Source organism: Diorhabda sublineata, chromosome 6, assembly GCF_026230105.1.
Source record: "Diorhabda sublineata isolate icDioSubl1.1 chromosome 6, icDioSubl1.1, whole genome shotgun sequence".
Taxonomy (NCBI): Eukaryota; Metazoa; Arthropoda; class Insecta; order Coleoptera; family Chrysomelidae; genus Diorhabda; species Diorhabda sublineata.
This window is the reverse complement of record NC_079479.1, coordinates 9,233,074-9,258,048: the sequence shown is the minus strand read 5'-3', so window position 1 is coordinate 9,258,048 and position 24,975 is coordinate 9,233,074. Positions and strand designations below refer to the sequence as shown.

Here is a 24,975-nt window from a genome sequence, read left to right as displayed (position 1 = left end):
TTTCTCATGGTCCAGATGAACTTCCAAACGTTCAACAGGTATCTACACACATTTCTCAAGATCCAGGTGAACTTCCAAACATTCAACAGGGATCTACACACATTTCTCATGGTCCAAATGAACTTCCAAACATTCAACAGGGACCTACACACATTTCTCATGGTCCAGGTATATTTCTAAGGGTTCAACAGGAATCTACACGCATTTCTCATGGTCCAGATGAACTTCCAAAGATTCGACAGGGATCTACACACATTTCTCATGGTTCAGGTGAACTCCTAAAGCTTCACCGAGGTTCAACAGGGATCTACTCACATTTCTCATGGTTCAGGTGAACTCCTAAAGCCTCACCGAGGTTCAACAGGAATCTACTCACATTTCTCATGGTTCAGGTGAACTCCTAAAGCCTCACCGAGGTTCAACAGGAATCTACACGCATTTCTCATGGTTCAAATGAACTTCCAAACGTTCACGGAAAGCTCGACTGGTCACAAATCTCCATCGTTAGATAAATGATTCCAAAAATGATCCAGGTGAACCCAGAAGTTCACGAAGGGTACCCAGGATCTACATACATTTTCAACGTTAGATCATTGATCCCCAACGTGGTCCAGGTAAACCACCAGATATTCACCGAAGCTCGACAGGGATCTACACAAATTTCTCATGGTCCGGGTAAACTTCCAAGTTCACAAGGCTTCACAAGACACGAATTTCTATTTTTCGATCATTGATTCCTTAAGTGAACCAACTGAGCTCCCGGAGATCCAGGGAAAGGACATAAACACGATTTTCCATCATTAGATCTTCAAATGTGTTGCCAGGTTTAGGGAATATGGTTGAAATATAGTAACAGGGGATTCATCGAAGCCAGCAATAATTCGAAAGTAGTACACGAAGAAGAAAGTTGAAGAGTTATAACTCGACCATGAATATTCATGATGATCAGTTAGAATATTGACAGAGTAAACACAGATTGACAATTTTCTTTTAATAAATTTCATCAGGACTATTTTTATTACAACAGGAATATATTTAATATTTTTCAATTATAATACAACCCCCGTTAAAATGCTCCGAAATATATCCCCCAAATTTTTTTGTTGGCATGTTTTGTTTAAGGGATCAGGGGTAAACTTTTTGATTGTGTATATAAACGGCAACTTATTTAGTTTTGCTTCTATAATGACGTTCCCAACTTCGTCGAATCCCTTCCATATAATATGGATGTTGCCTGAAAATAGCTAATTAAAAAATTGTTCACCTAACAATTATTATAATTCACCTGCAACCGATGATGCATTCACCAGCCACAAATATATGGAATATATCGGAATATTATAAAACAAATTTCTCGCTGTCAAAAGAAATCTATCGATCAATAAAGTGACCAAACGAAACTGCAAATAAAAAAATAATCAGTTTGCTTATGTGAATAAAATGTAGTAAAAACGGTGAAGGTAAAAGTCCCGACCTTTGGAATATTAGTCTTACGTATTAGTCACGTGACAGAAAACTTACACACCGTTTCTAATACGAGTGCTTTGCACTAACGACAATTATGTTCATTACCACGATATTTCCCGTTCCACTTGTCCAGAACGTTATAAAAGTAAACTAAAGTGGAATGGATTACGAGGCGTTTTGAGCGTTGATTCAACACCGTTGAGATAAATTTTAACGAAGCTTTAAGAGGTTATGTTATGATTTGTGAGTCATTGAAATTTTTAATGGGATGTTTAACTAATTTTCATTGAAGTATGTAAAGTAAATATTTGATGATACGTTGTAATCAGCTTGAATTCCGAAATTACACTATTTCTTTACGCCTCATATCTTGTCAATGGTAGTCGTGAAGGTTAGTCATGAATGACGTTTTCGCCGCGACCACAAAGACCGTAAAGAGCATTTTAAGCGCTGTGAACGCTTAGTGGAATGCATCCTATATAAAACTAAATTTTATCTATCGAAGAAAAATAGTAAACGACCCGACCATAATAAACCATAAATAAAAAGCAGCATGGGAAGGATCAGCGCCGCATCGCTGAAGAAGCCGCTAGGTCAGGTGTAGTACAGAGACGGCATTTATAGAAATGATATGCAAGAAGAATATTACGGGAGTATCTTCTTCAAGTATCTAACGAATCGTTCGAGAGTACAAACTGATCATTCGGTGGTCAAACCAAAAAATTAACGATTCAATTGATGATTTTGATAGGAGCGTCATCAGAAGAATTGGTTTTTTCTTTCAAAATGAGTTACCTACAGTGGATAAAGTTTCGAGAGTAGTTAACGAAGATAATAATACAAAAAACGATGTTAAGAAATTTCGTGAAGAAAATGGAGAAATTTACGACCTGAATGAAACACGGGTAAACGCTGGAGATACTAAAGATGAGGTATGTGGTGGACTCTTCCGTACAATCTTCAAGTAGAAACAAACTTGATAGACTTTACACAAAATCAAAAAACTATTTTACAACTTCTTATTTTTAGTGTCAACTGTCTGTGTACGTGAAATCTAAGAAGTTTGACATCTACTTATTAGGTGAAACTTCACGAGGAAAAAGCAAAACTGTTAAAAAAAAATAAGAAAAAACCATGGGCTAAACTCGAATGATACGATTTAATAGCTTGCTTAAAACTACAATTGAACAATTTACAGTTTAGGTACTTACCACTGAAAAAACCACATAATACATTGCTGTTGTGGGAAGTAAAAATAACAATATCGAAAACGACAATGTCCCAATGAACATCTGATTTTGAGAATATTGGCAAGAATCCACTCTACCCCGTAAAGGATTGAATTTCCTACCAATCAGTACCCTCCAAAGGGATGTTAAGCACTTCAATTGCAGATTAAATAATCTAAAAACAATTATTAAATCTAAAAGTGAACTAGAACTGATGTTAGCAAACAACAAGTTCATTCTAAGGTCTAAATCACCTTGGAACGTTCAAACCCAACCAATATTTAACTGCAACAAGATGAAGCGCCCCCACACGAGAGACCATATCATAATAATGTTCCCCTTAAGACGAATTGAAGACATGGTTATATAGAACGGCCCCCACGATCACCCATATCAGTCTATTAAACTATTTCCTGATGAGGGATTTAAAAATAAAAACCTCCAAACAATCAGGAATTGATTTATCCCAAAACTAAGACAAAATGAGCATAGAAGTCTTAGCAAAGTCAACTAAGACAGCTTCACAAAAACTTGGAGCCCTCTTTAAGCTATATACCTCCCAATAGATTCTAAAGGATTCATCCATATTTGTTGTATTTGAAATACGACACCCAAAAATACCCTGAGGATGCTGGACTCAATACAGAAGAGAGCAATTCGACTTATAGGCGATCCTGAAACTTGGATAGCTTACAGTATAGAAGAAAGCCGAAACTATTCTGAGCTGTCCAATACAATCCCACCTGAATCAGTTTTTACAAGAACTCCTCGATAGGGAGACGTGAATCATGAGCAACGAGTTCGCCTGAAAATAACCAGAATGTCAATTTATTGGGACTAACTTCTTTGGAGAAGGGTAGGCCTGTGGGATAAGATACCAAGACACTACCACCTACACGATCAATATCCACAGGCATCTCCACACGGCAGACGCCACTTGAACTACTCGGGTTTACCCTCTTGTTTTGTTTCTACATAAAAAAATCTCAAATAATCAATTTACAGCAGATCTTGTCGTTTTTCCCGCAAATAAAAAATCCTTTATAGTACATACCTTGCTCCATTAACATAAATGCAGTAACTATGGAAAGTTGCTATAGCCAAAATATCTGACATCATCGCTATTTGATATGAAAATCCCAATATTCCAGGCAGCATAAGATATTTAAAATAACTTGTCAATACAGGATAGGTTCCATGTAAGAATATTCTCCATAAAGATATGTGATACAAAAAAAATTGACCCAAGAAGTTGTTAAAACCGTAATTCAATTTTAAACCAATCGGAGATCCCATCAGATAAAATAACAATCCTTTAAGACTCGAAATTATTCCCTATAAAAGAAATATTATGTTTTCATCCCAAAAGTAGAGAACCATATTCGATTGAGATCAAATTTTTACCAAAAAAAAAAACATAATTCATGTAACAAACGGGATACTACTACGAGGTTTGTCTAAAAAATTTCAGTCCCAAACAAGAAATTAGTGATTTTTTTTCTTAAGACTTTTATTTATCGAAAAAAAAATAAGATTGTATAGAAACAAGTTGTATTACAACTAATCAACAGTTATTCTTTCCCCCTTATTTTCATTAAAAATGCAGTTTTTTATTTCGTAACATTCCCTATACAAATAAACTCCATCTTTATCTCCATTTGGCATTGATTTAAAATTGTTTAGGCTGCTCCATAACCTTTAATATGAGGTTTATTCTTAGTAGCTACACTAGCAGTACTAGTTCAGTGTACACTAAAGCGTTCTTTGCAGTAGAACCAGCGCTAGTGTCGCTATTCTTAGTAGCAGTGCAAAAGAACTACTTTTCACTGTACTGCTTGCACTGGGTCTGAGTTCAGTCAGTGCAATAAGTGTAATCTGAAAACAGTGGTACTACATCTTCAGTCAAGGGACGAATGTAAAATATCAAAAAGTACTAAATTATTTTCCATTATTGTTAATACTACAAGGCCTGAATCACATCAAATAACCTCAAATATAATAATCACAAATGCTCCATTGTATTCTGCACTATATCAAACTAATTCTATACACTCATGAGCTGGCCTGCACTAGTACAATTCCAGTGCAGCTACCAAGAACAAACCTATTATCTCGAATCTCTCTAATGTTGGCATCTCCAAACTAGTGTGAAAAAATAGGGATGGCCAGTCCATAACCATTAATAGGTCTATGATTCTAGTATAGGACTATTCACACTTTTAAATAAAAAAATTCCATCCAAAAAAATAAAAATTTTGACTTCTAATTATGTCAGTTTACTAAGTAGGAAAACTAAAGTACAGAAAACCATAAAAAAGAAAATTACGATACTATACAATTATACAATCTAAATACATGTCAACCAGAAGTTAGTTAGTTGTTACCAAATTAAATTTTATTATCGGGAATTTTCTAAGTATAAAAAGTAACAAAGAAATTTTTTTAAAAAGTGATTTTCCACCTTCAGTGACTTACATTTGCAAATAAATGGTAAATTACATAATCACAAGTTATTACATACCTCAATTGAATTATATAAGAAGATGAATATTTGATTTTCGTATTGCACCACATAATTCGTTAACAATATACCAATGATAATGTCTACTAGCTTAATTATGACAACGTTTCCCATTTTAGGTGATAATTTTTTCTTGTGTATGGCAGATGCTAAAAACCATTTCATTAAACTCACATTTTCTTCAAAATGCATAAATGTCGAAGATTTTTCTACTATTTTATGCAATTTTGATGTGACATTAAGACAAATATCGATAATAAATATAATATGCAATAAAAACTTTGTTATAAAATCTCTTCCATTATTTGACACTAGATAAACACATTTTCTGATATCTCTACATAAATATTTGAAATGTTGTCCATAGATTTCGGTGTTATTATGAAGAATATCGGAGTCTCTTAATCTTTTATAATCGTAGATTATTCGAGTTAGAGGCTCATTTTCACTGGTGTGTTTTATCAAAATTTTCCCATTAACAATATTTATGTGCAAATCAACATCTTCTGTTAAAGCTTCAAATTCCACGTCGCTTCCTATGTACCCTAAACTTTGGTAGATATTCCTTGAAACTTTATCGCTTGTTATATAGAAAACTTCAGTATTATCCAGTATTTTCTTTCGCCCTTTTAAATAACCAGCTTTTGTAGTATCTAAACTGTTTGGCAGAAAAACTAAAATATTTTTTACTTTCATGTTATCAATAAATAATTGCTAATACTCGTTTTGTTACACGCGAATTTGAGGTTATATTTATTTTCAATCAAAACAAATAAATACCACAGACTAAGGACTCTTCCCCGATGTATTGTCATCTCGTATTAAAATGACAGCGCCACGGTGGTATCAGACAGAATATACATCGCCATTGTTTATGTAATTTTCTGTATATCTTTGTGAGGTAATTAAAGCATTTTAGTAGTTGTTTCCAGTGTATTGGACTTGATTTTTGCTTTTACTAATAAAACTGGAAATAATAAGTTTTAGAATCTATCAAATAACTTCAAAAATCACACAGTAGCTTACGACACAACTATTTGCTTACCCCACGGCGGCTATTTTTAAAAGAGCATCTGCTGATTTTGACAGTTAGCTATATTGCTTTGAGGGTCGCTTTGAGGAAGAATTCGGTTTTAAATTTATCACCAGCTGAGAAATTGTAACGACAAATTTAGAAATTTTAACTATTATCGCTGGAGAATTAACTAGTAATAATGTAAGAATTAAAATAAATTCTGTTCCAAATTCAATAGTTAATAATCGATTATGAAGAAGCTAAGCAATTTCTTTCGTAATTCTATAAGTACCCGCAAATTAATTACGTAATTATGAATTACTGAGTTATCAGTTATTAAATAACTATTACACTTAAAATTAACAATATTATAATTTTTTTTACTATGACTTTCGTTTATAGAGCATGATTTCCAAATAACTTGAGTTATTCATATCTAAAAATATCGATTGACAATCGACATTAAAGCGACGTCCATAGACCTCAATTATCAAAAATGGACCTCAAATTGACATGAATTGACGTATATAGACATCTGAATATATCAATCAACATCTATTAACGCACGTCGCGATCACTACAATTTGTCGCAAAATGTCACGTGACCTAATTCATCTCTCAAAATAAGCGACAAGCAACAACATGAAGCCGTACCATTATAAGTGGTTGGTGACGAAAATCCTTTGGATTTTATTTTAAAAATTAAATGGCTTTCTCAATTTTGATCTTATTTATTATTACTGCCACTGAACGTTTTTCAAAAAGAACTCTTATCTTAGAATTCACAAAATTTTATAAAAATTTTTAATTTTGCTAATTCAAATTAACCTCTACATAAGAAATCATATGTTACTTAAAGTTTTAATAATAATTTTTATTTATTGTTATTGATTATAATACTTACTTTTTCTAATCTATTTATTTATTTTTGGTCTTTTAAACTACGGCAACACTGTACACATTAAATGATTCATTTGTTGATTTTCATTATAAACATAGTTAATCTTCGTCTATTCGAATTAGAAGTAGTTATGTGCACACAGTCTATATTTGAAATAAATAGATAGTGTATAAAATGTATAATCGAACAAATATTCTGTAAATATTTAGATCATAGTGAAAATTAATATTTTATATGATGAATAACACAAATGAAGAGAGCACTTCTACTAGTAATCTAATAGCTGATTTCGAAGAAATGCCACCCACCAAAGCAACAATATTTAGGGTGAGTTCAATTGATACTGTTATTTTACAATCTAGAAATAGTGAAAACTTTTTTTTAGAACGTAGTATCAATAAATAACACAGATAGTGACGAGGACATTAGAACTCAAATTGTGGATTCAGAAGATGCTAATACATTGTCATCAGTAAGACGGAGGGTAGAGATAAGCAAAGAAAAAGTACAAACTGGGTCACTTAATGTATTATCAGCTAAATATGAAGTAAGTATTTGTTATTGTAGACTATTATGTTTTCAATTGATAATTACATTATGTAAGTACTCAAATGTTTACATTTATTATGGATAATAAAGGATATCAGAATATTCTTCAATTGCAATTGTATATGAATACTTAGAATTATCAATTAACTGAAATTTTTCTATATACACTATCCATTAAAATTATTTGTTTAGTTTCTTTGTATTTTAAACAATGCATCTATTAAAACCGCAATATAATATTTCTTTGTTTATATCTATTGGCAAACATTATTTACAGTAAAAAAATGAAAATCTTATTGTTAAATAGTATCTTTCTATTAAAAATAATGTAGGAAATTTCGTTGAAGTTATGATTGACACGTTAAGTACCACAGCGATCTCAAGGGACTACTGATTGACTCAGCTGTAGGGCTATGGGGCCCGTAAGGACCGCTTTATCGAAATTCACTTTCTCATGGATTGTGCCCAAAGGACTGCTAATTCTTCAGTTTATTCTAATCTAGAAATACCTCTTGGCCCCCCAGGGTATAATATAAAATGATTTGAAATAAGTATAGGCTCAATTGTTATTCAGAAAATAATACAAAATAAACTGTTATTATTATAAAATATCATTTTGGGAGAGGAGCAGTTGTTATTAGGCCCTTATTTATGGTTTAAATTAAAATAAGGCAAATAATAATAAGGCCGATCATTTGGAAGTCTTTATTAGGTCCTTATTTGTGGCTTAAATTATAATAAGGCAAACAATAATGAGGCCCATAGCTTTACTTCCGGAGTGAAGTGCTGAAAGAAGAAATGATAAATTAACAAACAAAATTTGAATCCATTGTTTTGAAAATAACAAAAGTAAAAGACTAATCGAAATGTCATAAGATTTGGCACAGTCTTTTGAAAGCTGGTACTTCATAAAAGTCATATGAATTTGACAATGGCAACGCCATCTGTGTGTCACACAACTTATTGAGTGATGTAATACGTGTGATCTGCAATAAAAAAAATAATTTCTATGATTAAAGTATATTTTTAATGTGTTTCAGAGTTTAGATTACGATACTTGCGAAAACTATTTATTATTAGACGAAGAAAGAAAAAAGGGTTACAAATTTATAGTACAAAAAAGTATATCGAGATGGTTGGTCTTCTTATTAATAGGCATGATCACAGCTTTAATAGCGTGTGTTATAGATATATCCATAGAAGAATTATCAACCATTAAGTATGCATCACTTAGTAAACGTATCCTTTTATTATCTAAAAATAACTGATTTACTGGTATACGAGGTGTAGCCAAAAATATGTTGAATTGTGTCATTAAATATAAAGTATTAAAACAATAAAATAGAAAGACATAACACTGAATTTATTAAATCCTGGTGATTGGTCAACTTATATATTAAAAATATGAAAATATTTATGTAGTTAAGAATAAAGATTATGATAAAAATTATATTTGAAACCAAACTACACTAATAACCAAAATAACAGTTAAAAAATTGCTTTCTTTTCACTATTTCTTCATATCTGTGACTTGTGATGGGTTCATTTTAACTACTTTTGTTCACATGATTCAGGATTGATTGGTTAAAATCTCTTTCTGTGAAAACTCTCATTGTTTACTCTGTGTCAAACTGAATATATTTTTTTGTGTCTTTGTCCCTGTTATTATTTGGTAATGATAATAATTTTACTATTAAAAAACCAGATATTATTGTTAAATATGTGGTGCATAATAATTAGTTCAAAAGATTCTGATAAACAAATAACGATGTCAATAATTTTCTTGAAGAAATTAAATATATAAGGTCCATAAAAAACATAACGGTAATAAAATATTAGAAACGTCTTTTATACTACAACTTCTCTAATTTTTCATTTCTATTTCTTATGTATCACCTCGTCTATTTATCTTTTGGTCTTCTTCCACACTACTCCTTTTGCGTCATGGCGCGATCTAATGGTTGATTTCGGTATTTATGCTCCAGAACGTACATAGACACAAGTTTACTATAATTTTTTCATTCCTCCTAGTCTGGATTGTCCTTTATCGGTGCCTATTCAAAAATAACTGTATCAGTTCTTAACAGGAATTCTAGATGTCGATAGATATGTCACACAAGGCAAATTGTATGTACCTTATGGTTTATGGATTTTATACAATGTGATACCAGTTTTGATTGGTTCGATACTAGTCGCATATGGTGAACCAATAGCTGCTGGTAGTGGTATACCTCAAGTGAAATGTTACCTCAATGGTGTAATGGTACCTAGAGTTGTAAGGATAAAAACTTTAATGGTTAAGAGTATAGGAGTTATTTGTTCGGTTGTTGGAGGCTTAGCAGGAGGAAAGGTAAGTAAAAATTATATACACTCCTTCAAGAAAGAGATAGAGAGAAGCTTGTTGTGATTCTTTCATGGAAAAGTGCTTAGTTGGAAATGTTCGCTGCATTTAGTCTATCGCATCGCGTAATACGGTGGGTAGATGCCGAGTAAATTGTCTAGTTCTTTAGGATAAACCAATTTTCAATTTAAAAATTCACAAAAAATGTTGAATAATACCATTTTTTTTTAAATTAAACGTACTTTCAGGAAGGTCCTATGATTCATTCAGGGGCCGTAGTTGCTGCTGGTATTTCTCAAGGCAAAAGTAGCACATTCAAAAAAGATTTTAATATTTTTAAATATTTTCGAGAAGATCATGAAAAAAGAGATTTTGTATCAGGCGGTGCAGCTGCCGGTGTATCGGCAGCTTTCGGCGCCCCAGTCGGTAAGAAATTATTATATTCATCAAGATATTTTCTTTTTGCAAATTTTTTTATACTATTTTTCTATAACGATTTTGCTTTGGCTTCTGAATTCTTTTTCATTTTATTGACATTCCTTTATTTAGGTTTAACAACAACCTGTAGTCACTGGGAACTAAATCTGAGGAATTTGGTGGAGACAAAATACTCATGTACTATTTCCAAATTTCACTATAAGGTTTTCAATTACAATTTCCAGGATTTTTTTATTCTTAAGACCTTTTTTGACGTCCTCATCATTGAGCACAATCAGTTCAAGTTTATCTACTTTTAAACTCCACATACAAGCCAATGATTGTTGATTTCCTTGAAGAAGAACCATATTGAACTCTCAACGATATTTTATTCTAGTTAATTAACGCATTTTTTCCATTTTTTGAAAAAAAACTCAGAAGATAGGTTAGGTTAGTACTGCAACATCGATCTGGTTCATTGGTTGTGAATCATTTGGAAGCCTGAGCCCATTGAATTTCCTTATATTTTCCATAATTAGAACAATTAGTTAACTACATTCAGGAGACGGCGATATTGGAGAGATCACGTCGATAGAATGATGAAAAATCGATGGACTGAATGAGAAAAGTATGTAAAGGAAGCTGGACATCTTCTTCTCGAGAGGCTAAATAGAGAAGAAACAAGACTAAGCCTTAAGAAAAGAAAAAGAAGAAGTTAACTACTTAACCACACTTCCATCTTTTCAATCTTCTTAATCATTTCCAACCTAGAATGATTTTTTTCACTTTTTCTATTTATATGTTTTTGTATCATTCTCTTGCATTCGACATCGTTTTTCCGTCAATGTAGGACACCTGCCGAGCAGATTCTCGCTTATTCTTTTCCGTTATACTCTTTTCAATAGTTGTCAGTTATCACTCAACATTTCTCGAGTCTTCTGGACTACTTTTTTGTTTTTTTTAGCCATTTTTTGACTATACATCCAGAAGTTCAGTTCTGATTCTTGTATCATTTTCTCCTCTAGTCCCACTTTTAGCAAACTTATCTGCTTCAGCTTTTCCTTCCTCTGTGTAGCATCCAGATACCCAGCAGAGGTTAACTTTAGTATTACGGAGGGTGCCATGTGACCATTTTTCTATGTTGATTATTGTCTTTCTGTTCAATTCACCATTAAAGATAAAATTATTATCCAATTTCTATTATATTATTTCAGGTGGTGTATTATTCAGTTTAGAAGAAGGCACCAGTTTTTGGAATCAAAGTTTAACTTGGCGAACATTTTTTGCTTCCGTAGTTTCAACATTCACCCTCAACGTTGTACTTTCCGCTTACCACGGTGTTCCTGGTAATTTAAGTTACCCGGGTTTGTTGAATTTGGGTAAATTCGATGGTTTCAGTTATGAATTCTTCGAATTGCCCATTTTTCTTGTTATGGGTGCTTTCGGTGGATTATGCGGAGCCCTGTGGAATCATATTAATTACAAGATAACAGTATTTAGAATGAGGTAACTAAAAACAACTTTTCGAATGATTTTACATTTTTAGTTCCTAGGATGAGGTTGTTATATTTAAAACTTTGTTGCACCCCAATTATTACACTAATTACAACATTACACTTCAATATTAATCACCCCACTTTAGATATCACTTTTTCACTGCCCTGATTAGTAGTATCTTCAATATTCAACTAAATGCTATACTGTTACCTTTTGCAATAATTCCAGGACATTGTAAAAACTTCTGTATCTAAATACAACTAACTTCTTAATCCAGAAACATCTAGGACAATTATTATTCAATACTAGATGGAGCCACCTGTCATCTTTTATAGTTTCCACTATATTAAATTTTTGATCGGTATCGTAAGATGGCGTGCGGCTATGTACCCATCATATTTTAGTTTTCACTATAAATAGTTACGTGTACTATTAAGATGTCCGCTATCTCTCGACGAGGTGTGAAACTATTATTGGAGATTAGAATTTTTGACATACACAAGCTTTTGGTTTGGTTTGGTTCTGGACCGGTACGTTACCATTTGATGCTATATCGCAGATTTGATCATTATTGAAGGAGTTAGTTGGTTTATTCTTGGTGACACCTTCTCTTAACATACTTAGTGTGGTTTTTTTCCAATAATATTTGGAGAGGTGGAAGATTTAGTGCAATTTAACCTAACCCAACCCCAATTCTTTCTGTACATTGTAGGGGGTTTTGTGATTTTATTAGATATCAATTGATTGCTTGATATTCTTCTAAATTTTCTGCTAAATTCTAGGTATGTTCGCCCCAGGTGGTTGAAAGTTGTTGAAGCGTGCATTGTGGCCGCAGTTACCGCTACTGCAGGGTTTTTGATGATGTTCATTATAAACGACTGCAAACCTTTGGGGTTAGATCCAACGAAATATCCAACTCAGGTAAATAAACGTATAAAGAATTTCCTTTTTCAGTCTCTTTTGATTTAAAAATTAGTTTCAAAATCAGGTTTCGACCGAATCAAGACGAATTAACAAGAAAATCATATAAAAAGATCTAAGAAGTAAAGAGTTGAAGAAAATTATATAGTTAATTCTAATTTTTTATGTATATAACATACAGGCTTAATTAAAACTACATTACAAAGTGTGTAAGTGAAAAAATTTAATCATTTTACGGTTCGAAGATACCACGAGGGCTGAGTAATGAGTCTTGGCAACTATCTTTTTTTCTTATAGGCGTAGTGTATATGCAGAACAACAGATGACTCTGTTTCTAGATCGAAATCTGTCAGTTGGCGAGTGTTGTGGGAAGTAACCTTTCGACATCAGTACTGAGGAGAATTGAAACATCCCCAGATATTTCACCTTCTGAGTTTGATATTTTCGGCAATAATATATTTTTATGCATTTTTGATTCCATTGGTAATATCTGCGTCTTCATTACCTATATTTTCTATTGCTGTTTCTAGGTATTCAAATATGATCACCATTTTAATCTTGTGTCCTTTTATTTTTATGTTTATTGTTTGAGTGCCATTACTGCAGTCGTTTCCACATTTATTCTCATGCCAAACTGCTTTAGCGTATTTTTCCAGCCGTCAAAGCTTTTCTGTAAATCTTGTTTATCTAACCTAACCTATGGAGATGTCAAAGTTTTTCTGTAGATATTGATTATCTAACCTAACCTAACCAGATGTCAAAATTTTTCTGTAGATATTGATTACCTAATCTAACCTAAGCAGATGTCAAAGTTTTTCTGTAGATATTAATTATCTAACCTAACCGAAGCAAATGTCAAAGTTTTTCTGTAGATATTAATTATCTAACCTAACCTAAGCAGATGTCAAAGTTTTTCTGTAGATATTGATTATCTAACCTAACCAAATGTCAAAGTTATTTAACTACTACAAAAATATCAACCAAGATGACGAAAAAAAAATTCTGGTAAAGTTTGGGCTCTTAATATCAATATTTAGAGGTGGCGCATCGTGTTTTTTGATTTCCCATTACACGGGATTTGGAATTTTAATGTAAATCAACGAATTATTGTGTAGTAAAAAGAAATAGATATTTTTGTAGGAAATTGAACGGTTAAAAGTTGTTCGTTCAACTTTTTATTGATAATGTTATTAACTATGTGAAATATTAATTTTAGTAATTAGATTCTATTAATGTATATTGTATTTTCAGTTGTATTGTGCCGATGGAGAATACAACGTATTAGCCAGTATTTGGTTTCAAACTCCTGAAGCGTCGGTTAGATCGTTGTTTCACGATCCTCCGAATACTCATAACGCTTTAGCGTTAGCGTCATTCGTCGTCGTCTACTTTTTTTTAGCCGTTTGGACGTTCGGTTTGTCGACGTCAAACGGTTTGTTCATACCGACATTATTGACTGGAGCAGCCTGGGGTAGATTAGTCTCCATTGGGATTTATAGCATTTTCCCAAATTCGGTAAGACTACATTCCGACACCATCATCACCATAGTTAATTTTATAAGGTGTATCAAGTATATATTATAATAATTGTTATTTAGAAAAAATGTCTTAATTTTCAGGTTATCGTGTCGGGAAAATATGCTTTGATAGGAGCCGCCGCGCAATTAGGTGGAGTAGTTCGAATGACAATTAGTTTAACTGTGATAATAATCGAAACTACAGGTAATGTAACGTTCGCCTTACCACTTATAATAACGTTGATAGCAGCTAAATGGACTGGGGATTTCTTCAACGAGGTAAATATAAAGTTGGCAAATGAGTACTTTTGCTTTTTACCGATATATGGCATCGCTTTATAACTTATAGTAGTGCTCTACTTTACCGTTTTGTCACGTGATACCGGTCACATTATTAAGGCTATTAGTTAAATTTAAATGGAGTGCAGAAACATTTTCGGAATATTTTACTTTTTTTATGCCCCACAAAGAAATATGTGCTGCTTTATTAACAGAGCCCATGTGCGGTAGAAAAAATTCCGTTCTGGAGATTGTCACCTCAAAGATTACCAACGTTCTGGTCGGTTGATTCTGAAATTGATGACGACTAGATCAAAGTCATAATTGAAGAGAATTGAAATTGAACTCCATTACATTTCCAATATTTAACTACATTATTCTGATTAATCTGTATCTCATGAAACTAGAAAGTTAGACCTGATGTCTGTACTAAGTTGGAACCGTTGGTGATACTCATGTTTACACTGTTTACACCAACACTCACAATTACACCGTCTGACGCGCGTTTCGTTATCGTCTTCAGAGACTGAAGGTAAAATGGCGTCTGTAGACACAAACTTTGTATTGTTGTTCACCGCTATAGAAGCCAAATTCAGCGCCATCTAGTGACACGTTATTTTCGCCAATACTTTAAATGTCTATTCTGTGACACTTTTTTTCACAATCCAATTTTTCTTTTTGTTTTGATGAACGAATATATTTTTAAGGGTATTTACGACACGCTAATCCAGTTATGGGGCATCCCATTACTTCCATGGGAACCTCCACCATTAGTCCATAATATATATGCTAGTGAAGTTATGTCACATCCAGTGGTTACATTAAAATGTGTAGAGAATGTTGGGCATATTGTGGAATTATTAAAATTGACATCTTATAATGGATATCCGGTGGTAGATCCACCCTTAACAGATCAAGTAAGTTGATAAAACATTTTTTCTTCGATTCTACGCCATTTACTTCATCTTGATTTAATTTCACTTACAGTATTGAACAATATTTAAAGAACTCAGAATTTCAATGTTCTACATTTGACCTACTCAGTTCCAATCTACCAGAGGACAATATTGAATGTATGGAATTGAAAATAAATACATGGAAAGGAATTTTAGGGGTGTAGATCATACGCCCTCTCGGGATTTATAGAAATTTGTACAAAATCCTACAATTCTATCATTTCCCCTGTTGAAGAAAAGGAGATTTGGTTGCAGCAATTTGATTTCCAAGCTCACAATTAAACAGGAAAATACTGTTGATAAAAAATTAATTTTCCATATGGTAAGATCAAGTCTGCCTTTTAGATTACCATTTATTTCCTTTGGAGTGATTTGTTCACCAACATGACTTTAAAAGAATAAATAATCTGGATGAATTAAGAGAAAACTAATCCAACTTTGTGATAAAAAAACGAGAATATCTCTGAATAATAAATTTAGATAGTGTTTAGCTGAAACAGGTGGAATAACCTTTGAAGGCAAAAGAAATATGAACATACAACTATCCTGCAGGAAATTGGTAAAATGGATTGCAAAAGAATAGAAGATCTATTCCTTCCTAGGTGGCACTTGTAACACCGTCGATCCATTCGCTGTTGGGGAAAAGTTTTCTCAACGCCACCATCATCACGCACATGAAATTTCATTGCTACTCCCTTTTTGTTTTAACGACATTTTGGCACTTCATCACTTGATTCCTTGCTCGGTAGACGCATTTTAATAAATCTCAAACGTTTCGTTAGGCTATCGAGGGTTCTGTCTTGGATAGGAACACTTTTAAATTCAAAGTGTCCGCCCCACCAATATTAATTCGGACAGTTCAGCCTGCCGCCGCACAACATTATTGTCAATTCCATCCTGAGCATTCATGATTCCATAAGAAAAGAAACATTCCAGAAGCATATCTCATACACAGAACTCAACTTGGCCGTTTCACAAGAAGAAGAAGTGATTTCTCGTTGGTTTTCACCAAAAAGAGCTGAACAAGTTTCGAATTTATCTTTATTGGAACCATCAGCAGTCAATGTCAACTTACCATTTACGACATCCAAAACTTTTTGATGCTTCAGTCTTTTCCAACTCGACGAGTTGCTTTGATCCTCTAGTTTCTCGAAAGAAGCTTTGGAATCAAATCACCCTGATGTGCTCATGATGAACTATCACATAGTCACAAAAGGTAGCTCCTACACTATTAGCCCAGAATATGATCACAGAAACTGGCCAAGGAAAGGATAAAAATTTTTACGAGATAATAAAGGATAATGTCTGGATCTCCACTGATGCCTCTTATAGACTGAAAACTGGATAAAATATACTTCAAGTGGAAATCTACGCAACAGAGCATGGGAGGTAATGAGCTTCCGAGCGGCACTCTCCTGGATTCAAGAAACTCTGTTGGGTATCTGGAGACAATGAAGAGGAATTGATCTCTTAGAGTAAAAAGGAGATGAATTACAAGAGAGGATGCCGAAGAGACAGTTTCAATGCTCCTACTGATGCTCTTGACACAGGAATCAGATTCAAACATCAGTATATATGGTCAAACAGAAGTGATTGCTCAATATCCAGACTTATTTAGACAAGTATAGATGAAGAGAAAATAGAAGATGATAATATTGAATCTAGAACATGTTTGAAGTGATCACTGTATCACTGAATCCAGTAATGGGGTGTGACAACGAACATAGATTAAAACGGGGGAGGAAAAAATATTGAGACGGAAAAACGACGTAAAATGTTGGCAGAGTAAAAAAATCAGAAAGTGGTTATATAGTTAAGTAAGTTTTCAAATTGTGTAAAATAAACGGCTCAGGTTTCCAAGCGAAACACGATGAGTTCAGTTCAAGGTTAAGTAGCCAAACCTAACCTAATATCCGATAGAAAATAAAATAACAGTAACAATTTTTTTTAGAGCGAAGTCACTACTTACGGTCGCATTAGAGGCCTGATTTTGAGATCACAACTTGTTGTAATACTGCAAAAGAAAATTTTTAATGAGACCGCAGATGATTGGGACAGTATTAGTGCTTCAATTTTCAGAGATGCTTACCCTAGATATCCAACGATAAAGGTGTGGTAAATATGATACGAAATGTAGATTTCCATTCAAATTTACTGCTCAATTTTTTTTTATTTTCTCTATCGTGGTGTCTGCCTTCAAAACTCTGATCTTTAGGGCACTGTTGGTTTTCAAACCCGCCTGTCCAATCAAAGTCCTACATTTAACGAAGCCTGTTTGTTCTCTTACCGCGATGACCAAGACCTTGACGTCTTTGGTGACTCTTATATTTCTTATCATCTCATCTTTTCCGACCCCATTTTTCAATTTTCCAAAGATTTCTCCTCCGCTTTCAACAATCATCCCCATTGTTTCTCTTTCTTTTGTAACCATCCTATATTTATACCGCTGTGAGGTGTCTCCGATTATGTACTCCATCAGTTTTTTTAAATCGAAGGTAGCCCCGACCAACCGTTCCTCCTACCTCATTTCCTTTTTCAAATCTCTCATACCACTTGTAAATCCGGATCCATGTGCACGGCCCCAACTAGGATCCTCAAAATCCTTTTGTATCTCCCATTTTTGGATACATGATACAATCCGAAGCTATGAGGACAGTATACAATCCTCAACGGATTGTAGACTGGACCAACTGAGGGAGCAAAATCCGGACACAGGCAGCGGATGATTATCTAATTAATTTGATGGATGGAGAGGTTATTCTTACTCATTAATACTACATAATGAGGCCACCTGGTACACAGATGACTCTAGGATTAATAGCTTGGGAAACTTTGAAGAAGATGCAATCGTCTTTCAATCTGAAATATTCATTGTGATAATGTGGATGTTCCATATAAACACAGTAACTTCAATCTATCATACAAGCCCTAAAGACTGAAAAGTTCATGTGTTGGGAGTCTACACGAACTGGTGACTGATGGTTCTAGGTTTAGTTCCTTTGGGTGCCTGGTTATAAGAGCAATGACGTTGCTGACTCGGTGGACAGATTGGATCCACCAATGGGTCCAGAATCCTTTTTGGTGTAGCTATTACATGAAGAATGAAAATAATTGGCATGAGTCAAGCTAAGAAACACATAAATGGACTTTCTACGACTTTTATCAAACAATTTTTCTACTTGAACAGGTGCGAAATTGTAACTGTAAACTGGATAAAGTCATCTAAGATGATCCATCCACAATATAGACATGTGATTATCTGGATTTGGTATAAAAGAAAATGCAATTACAGATAATGCCGTCGGTGAGTGTCCAGCACTCATACATGTGAGGTTTAAACACTTGAGCAGGTTTTACAGTTTGATTGGTTTTTCAAATGACATCGACCTGGTAGTTTCAATTCAATCCATAGACTTATTTTACCATTAAATTTCTTTCCAATTTCTGTTTCCAATATAACTGCCAATGCCTTATTTATGTGTCACGATAGATCATGTGTAATGACACCAAACTGACTTTAACTTGAAGGCATTAGACGTACTAGTTGACATAGATGCAGCATAATGTAAAGTTTCATATAAAAAAATCATTAATCATGTTTTTGATCACACCTTGTAAACGACTTAAAAGTGAAATTTTTTTAATAGGACTTGGTTATAAGCGACATAGAAAAAACTTATTATATAGATCTGCGGCCTTTTATGAATCCATCTCCTTATACAGTACTGCACGTAAGTTTATTTTCCAAATGTTTTATGTTATTTACAAATTTCTTTAACGTTTTAGTCATCATCATTACCTAGAATGTTCAAAATATTCAGAGGACTTGGTCTACGTCATTTACCAATCGTTAATGACTCGAACGAGGTAAGTTCCAGCAGCAAATAGATATCGTTTGATTTATACATTTCCAGGGGAATTAGGCTGCTATTTGATTCTTTTATTGCGTTTCTTATGATCTTCTCTTCATCAGTTTTCCATATTCAATTTTTTTTATGTATTATCTTAATTGGTCTTTTTTACCTTATTCTTGATAAACTTCTTGGTCCACTATTCACCATTTCAGCTTAAGGGATGTTAACAAGGAAATTGTGCGGCTCCTTGATTTTTTTAATGCTTTGAATCACCCCGCATGGTTTCTTCTGGCCAATGGTCGTTGGCTTTTCGTTCTTTCCAGCCAGGACAGCTAGCACAACCACACGAAACATTCACAATCCCAGCTCTGCAGAGGAGCAACTCCTATATCAGGGCCAACTCCAATAAACCTATCTAAAAATTTTCCGACAAATCTCTTTCTCTCTTCTCTCTTGGTGTGAGACGCACAAGATCCATTTATATGTGCCTTCGCTTGTCTCTATCCATCTCTGTTGTATTACCAACCCTTCCATCATTGTCTTCTGTATCTTCGTGTGCAGTTTCTCTTCATTTTCTTATATGGGCGTTTTTACATATTTTTGGCCCTTTCTTCTCTTGTACATCATGTAAATCATGTAAATAATAAATATTTAAATGTTGATTAATTTTTAGGTTGTTGGTATGGTAACGAGAAAAGATTTGGCGCGATACAGAGTATGGCGGCACCGAGGCCACATGGGCGTAGAGGAATTATTAATTTCCAAAGAAATATAGTGATGGAAATCAAATCATTTTTATTTATTAGATATTTGTTATTGAAAAACTAATTGTTTATTCGAGATTTTGTATGTATTGAAGTATTTTTATATTTTATCTAACAAATAGACAATAAAGATTAGCAATAGTTTAAAATATGAATTTTGTATCGAAACAAAACTAAATTTTTATCATAAAGTATGTCACTGTTACAAAGGACCAACCCTATATATTTTCGTACAAGACCAGAGCTATTCACATAAACCAAACTCACGGAAGCTAATCGCGATCCTGAAAGGTAATTGTATAACTCAGTCCAAGTATAAAACCCTAACATATATTCAAAATAGTTATACTCATACAACAGGTGCTACATCCTGCTGCGTGTCTTACTCTCCAAGTTGTTTCTATTTAGAGTTACCCTCTTCTTTAGAAGACTCATTGCGTCTTCTTTCTACCACTTTTTGTGATTCACCCAATTGCCTTACACCCTTACATTTGATAAAAGAGACTAAGAAAGTGTGGATCCGTTTAATTGAAAGACGTTAGAGCGGATGCTACATCCTGCTGCATGCTTCACTCTCCCAGTTGTTCATAATTAGATCTGTCCTCTTCTTTAGAAGGCTAATAGCGTCTTCCGCCACCTTTTGTGAGGTCATCCAATTAACTTACACCTTTACATTTGATAAAAGAAACTTCAAAAGTAGGGAATCCATTCATCAATCTTCCTGCCAGGTTGTTAAGGGAATATGGCGGATCAAACAGAAACACAACAATCTTCATAGACAGTATCAATAACAACAAAAGTGGTGATGAACTGTCCCGAGGCACTCACCTGACTTGATGGCGTAACAGAGAAGAAACGATCGATAATCTCCTCTGCCTTGACGGAAAAATGACGCTATCAGTCTTCTAAAGAAAAGGGCAACTCCAAACAGAAAGAACTGGGAAAGTAAGACACGCAGCAGGATGTAGCAGTCTCTCCTATCAAATGTAAGGGAAGAAGACTATCAGTCTTCTAAAGAAGGGGGCAAATCTAATTTTTTCGAAGTAGGTTTTGGAAAATTTTTTCAATATAAACAAAAAAATCATGCTTCTAACAGTTAGATATAATATATTTTTAATAAGAGATTTACAAATTAAATTATTTACAATTATTCAGATAATTACGTATTTAGTAGAAAAAAAAAACTAAACAACTATTGATCTACACTACACACGCCATGACAGTTTTTTTAACGGCATCCCTTGCGTATGGTATGTAGGACAGCGAATACCATGTCATAGATAATGACTGAATGATAATGAAGAGTAGAGCAAGAACGGCTTTCTTTAGCTAAAAAGAAAACAACACGTATAGATATTTCTTAAAACAGGGGTACCTAGTATTGAACAAATAGTTTTAATTCAATAACAACTATTTGTGAAAGTGAACCCATAATCTTAGATTAAAGGACCCTTTAACTTAGAGCTCACAAAAAATCCAGTTATCTTTATGGATTTCCTATTGTATGTAAGAGCTTACGTACCTTTTTATTTAAATGTTTCTACCTACTCGTTCCTTCTCTAGTAATTTCCATTGATGTTCTCGTTTCCTTCATCATTTTATTTTTTTTTTGCAGTTCTACAACTGCCAGGTTGGATTTTCAACCAATACACCACAAACAAACAAATTCAACTTGACTCCAACAACTAGGAATTCAGTTTAGAGTTGCAACCATTCCAGATTTTTATAGATAATGTTGAAGAAAATGCACCAGCTCACACATCCGTTATTGCAATGGTCTAAATTAATGAATTGCTACCTGGTGCCCCCTATTTGCCAGAATTAGCCCACTCGGATTATTTTCTGTTCCCAGATTTGAAAAAATGTCTCGGCGGTCAAAGATTTTCCAAATTTTTGTGTTTTCTTTGTTGGGCCAGGTACTTCTGGTACCATCCTCTTACAAACAATGAACTTAAGGGGATGGGGAACGTTGGTAAAGCATAGACCAGTTTGAATTGTCGAGAGATCAAGGCTCGCGTCGAGCTGTAGTGCCAATTGGAGAGGTATTTTGAATTTTTGACAAAAATATAAATAATAAAAATAGAAAACTGGATGTAAAAAGAATCGATATTAATATCTATTTGTTTAATCATTGGTACCGGATTCTATAATACATGAATATGAAAAAATAAAAACTTACCAGAAGTGCTGAAATCAACGTTAAAGTAAAAGAAACTATAACTAAAATTGTAGCGATATATCTATTGGAAGCGAACATTTTCTTAATTTGGTTGAAGGGACCCATAAGGAAGCAGGTGCTTAATATGGATGTGACATTCCCTAAGGTGTAAAATACTGCAAATACTGATAAACCTCCGTGTAAAAATAAAGCAAATGAGCCCAAAAAAGATAGTAGTATGCCTACTATGAAACATGCTAAAAAACCCTTCAGTCTTGTTGACCAACTCAATGTGGAGGCATCATCTAACTGTAAAAATCAGGTCGTAATAAAAAAAAAATCAAAATATTACTTCTGACAATGTAGTTTGGTGAATAAAATCAGAAGGACCGCGTAGTCGTAGGTGTTCATCATTGCCCTCCCTCTTTCGTTCAGTTCAACGTCGTTCTGAGTAAAAATTGTTTCACAAAGTTTATTATTGATGGTTAGAATTTGAATGTAAAATTCTTTCTTGGACCATTGCAAATAAAGATTGGACAGTAGAAAACTGGAAGCAAGACCTGTGAACTGATGAGTCCGAATCCGAAATGTTTGGGCAAAAGTGAGGAATGGAGGTGGTTCTATGGTATGGTATGGGGTGTTTTTCGTATGTGGGATGATGGTTACATTACATATTGAAAATGCATTATAACCCTTCTAGTATTCACCTAATAAATAAGATAGTGGTGAGTCAGAAACAATGAAAGGGCCCTCACAATCTCCGGATGTATATCCAATAGAATTATTGTGGTATGAACTGCATTGGGAAGTTATAAAATTGAATCCCACATCTTTGGAAGGTTCTTCAAACATCTGTGTGAGTTAGAAAAATTTATAATACCACATGAAGTTAAAAAATTTGTGGTGGTCAGAGATTTTAAGATTTTCCTGGTATTCAGAGAAACCTGGTAAAGATTTTAAACTCCTTATTATAGGAAAATTGACAGTACGTGTTTACCAGTCATGCGCTATTAAGGAAGGTATCTATTTCAAAGGACAGTGAGGTAACTTTAGTTAATATTTCATTTATATTCATGTTACAGGATTTTTCACCAGACTTAATTGTCAGAAGCTGCATAAACACATTTGTAACTCTTCAAACTGTTAAGAGGAAAATTATACTGATTCAATCTATATATCATAAAGTAAATGGAATAACGACATCTATTATTTTCTTTAATAAACATAAACATTGGATTTTTTAGAGAAGTCCCGATATATTGTTTGAAGAATTATTAATATAACAAATTTTAATGTGATTTAAACAGCAAGGAACTAAATTGCAAAAAAATACTAGTCTAAGCACTCCATTATCAGCAAATTAAAACAAGCTTTAAATATATAGTACAGTGTAAAATCGAAAATGAATAGACTTCAATTAATACATCATCATCATCAAACCTTTCAATCCTTTAAAATACTTTTTTGAGGTGGATTACTCCTTGTTTTCTATTTTATTATAGTTCATCGTTAGTCTTGTCTGTTTTTGTGATTATTTTCTATTCCTTCCCATTCCCTGCATTTTGCCCTTCAATTCTCTATATTAAGTGCTCTTATATTCTCCTCTATTTCATTTCTCCAAGTCTTCTTAGTATTATTTCTATTATTATTTTTGGAATTCCTTGTCCTTCTAATTCTTCTGTCATTTTCTCTCTTTTTATTGAATCGAAAGTACTTCTGAAGTCAATAAAAACTGTATTTCTCTTTTATATTCCACTGTCTTTTTTATTATTTGTCTAGAGTATGGATTACGTTGATAGTTAATCTTCTTGGTCATTTTTTAACTAAGATGTTGTTTTCTCAGTTTCTTAAGATCCTTGGTCAGAGGATTTTTTTCAGAAAGTCTGTATAAGATTAATTGTTCACCCCAACTGAGTACCAGTTTTATACTACTTACTGAGTCTCCAGCTGAGACCTTGATATTACAAATCATCAATATTTTATTTATTGGTATACTTGAGAAACACTCTCACAACCAAAAAGCAGACAGTTTTGGATTTGTTCGAAATTAGTTTGTATGACTTTAAATAGTAAAATTCAAAATCAGCAAACAGCGAATAGTAAAACTTAATGTTATTTCCTCAACATACGCTCACTATAAATAGTTTACTATTTTTAGAGTTCCATAAAATTGTTTGAAAAAATTCTGGTATCAATTAAAAAATTTATTATCGGTCAAATCAAAAAATAAAATGTGGCATATGCAAAATATGCTACTTCGAAATTTAAACAACGAGCCTAATATTACTTATATTTACTTGTGACATTATACCGCTCTCTTCGTCTGGGGACTCGTTTCCACTTAAAACTCTTCGCAATTTGTCCATTTTGATATTGTTTTCTTTGAAATGTACCTAAAATCTATAAATAACTTTAAGAATTTAATTGAATTCATATAAATTAATGTGTTAAATTACTTTCTTAGTATACCGATTCAGTGAGTTTTTGTTTTCGTACAATGGGATTATTATTTACTAAGATAACATATTATATTTCATTTATCAACTGGATTACTAACATATCTAAAACTTTTAAATGTCAAAATTCAAC

At 33.3% G+C, this 24,975-nt stretch overlaps 3 protein-coding genes across 7 annotated transcripts; 1 reads left to right on the top strand and 2 right to left on the bottom strand.

Annotated features, from left to right (window-relative positions):
• Window positions 1-976: 976 nt before the first annotated feature.
• Window positions 977-7,478, bottom strand: LOC130445409 (phosphatidylinositol N-acetylglucosaminyltransferase subunit Q). 4 transcript variants are annotated; one of them, XM_056781011.1, is made up of 7 exons: window positions 6,244-6,288; window positions 5,998-6,184; window positions 5,218-5,366; window positions 3,751-4,031; window positions 2,679-2,871; window positions 1,286-1,400; window positions 977-1,234 (listed from the first exon to the last, which is right to left on the bottom strand). In XM_056781011.1, exons 3-7 carry the CDS (start codon window positions 5,329-5,331, stop codon window positions 1,050-1,052), a joined length of 888 nt encoding a protein of 295 aa, XP_056636989.1. In that variant the 5' UTR covers window positions 5,332-5,366; window positions 5,998-6,184; window positions 6,244-6,288; the 3' UTR covers window positions 977-1,049. The 4 variants fall into 4 exon arrangements, with proteins under 4 accessions (XP_056636989.1, XP_056636990.1, XP_056636988.1 ...); XM_056781012.1 differs by lacking the exons at window positions 5,998-6,184; window positions 6,244-6,288 and adding an exon at window positions 7,137-7,478; XM_056781010.1 differs by having other exon boundaries at window positions 5,998-6,288.
• Window positions 7,198-20,379, top strand: LOC130445407 (H(+)/Cl(-) exchange transporter 7). 2 transcript variants are annotated; one of them, XM_056781006.1, is made up of 14 exons: window positions 7,198-7,460; window positions 7,519-7,680; window positions 8,723-8,921; window positions 9,779-10,032; window positions 10,272-10,449; window positions 11,655-11,946; window positions 12,720-12,858; window positions 14,110-14,373; window positions 14,478-14,654; window positions 15,362-15,571; window positions 17,562-17,720; window positions 19,258-19,341; window positions 19,397-19,477; window positions 20,138-20,379. In XM_056781006.1, exons 1-14 carry the CDS (start codon window positions 7,368-7,370, stop codon window positions 20,237-20,239), a joined length of 2,394 nt encoding a protein of 797 aa, XP_056636984.1. In that variant the 5' UTR covers window positions 7,198-7,367; the 3' UTR covers window positions 20,240-20,379. The 2 variants fall into 2 exon arrangements, with proteins under 2 accessions (XP_056636984.1, XP_056636985.1); XM_056781007.1 differs by lacking the exons at window positions 17,562-17,720; window positions 19,258-19,341; window positions 19,397-19,477; window positions 20,138-20,379 and adding an exon at window positions 15,642-15,847 and having other exon boundaries at window positions 7,319-7,460.
• Window positions 20,380-21,315: 936 nt separating this feature from the next.
• Window positions 21,316-24,975, bottom strand: LOC130445152 (vesicle transport protein SFT2A). Its single transcript, XM_056780676.1, has 4 exons — window positions 24,843-24,975; window positions 24,684-24,786; window positions 22,408-22,695; window positions 21,316-21,557 (listed from the first exon to the last, which is right to left on the bottom strand). Exons 2-4 carry the CDS (start codon window positions 24,750-24,752, stop codon window positions 21,429-21,431), a joined length of 486 nt encoding a protein of 161 aa, XP_056636654.1. The 5' UTR covers window positions 24,753-24,786; window positions 24,843-24,975; the 3' UTR covers window positions 21,316-21,428.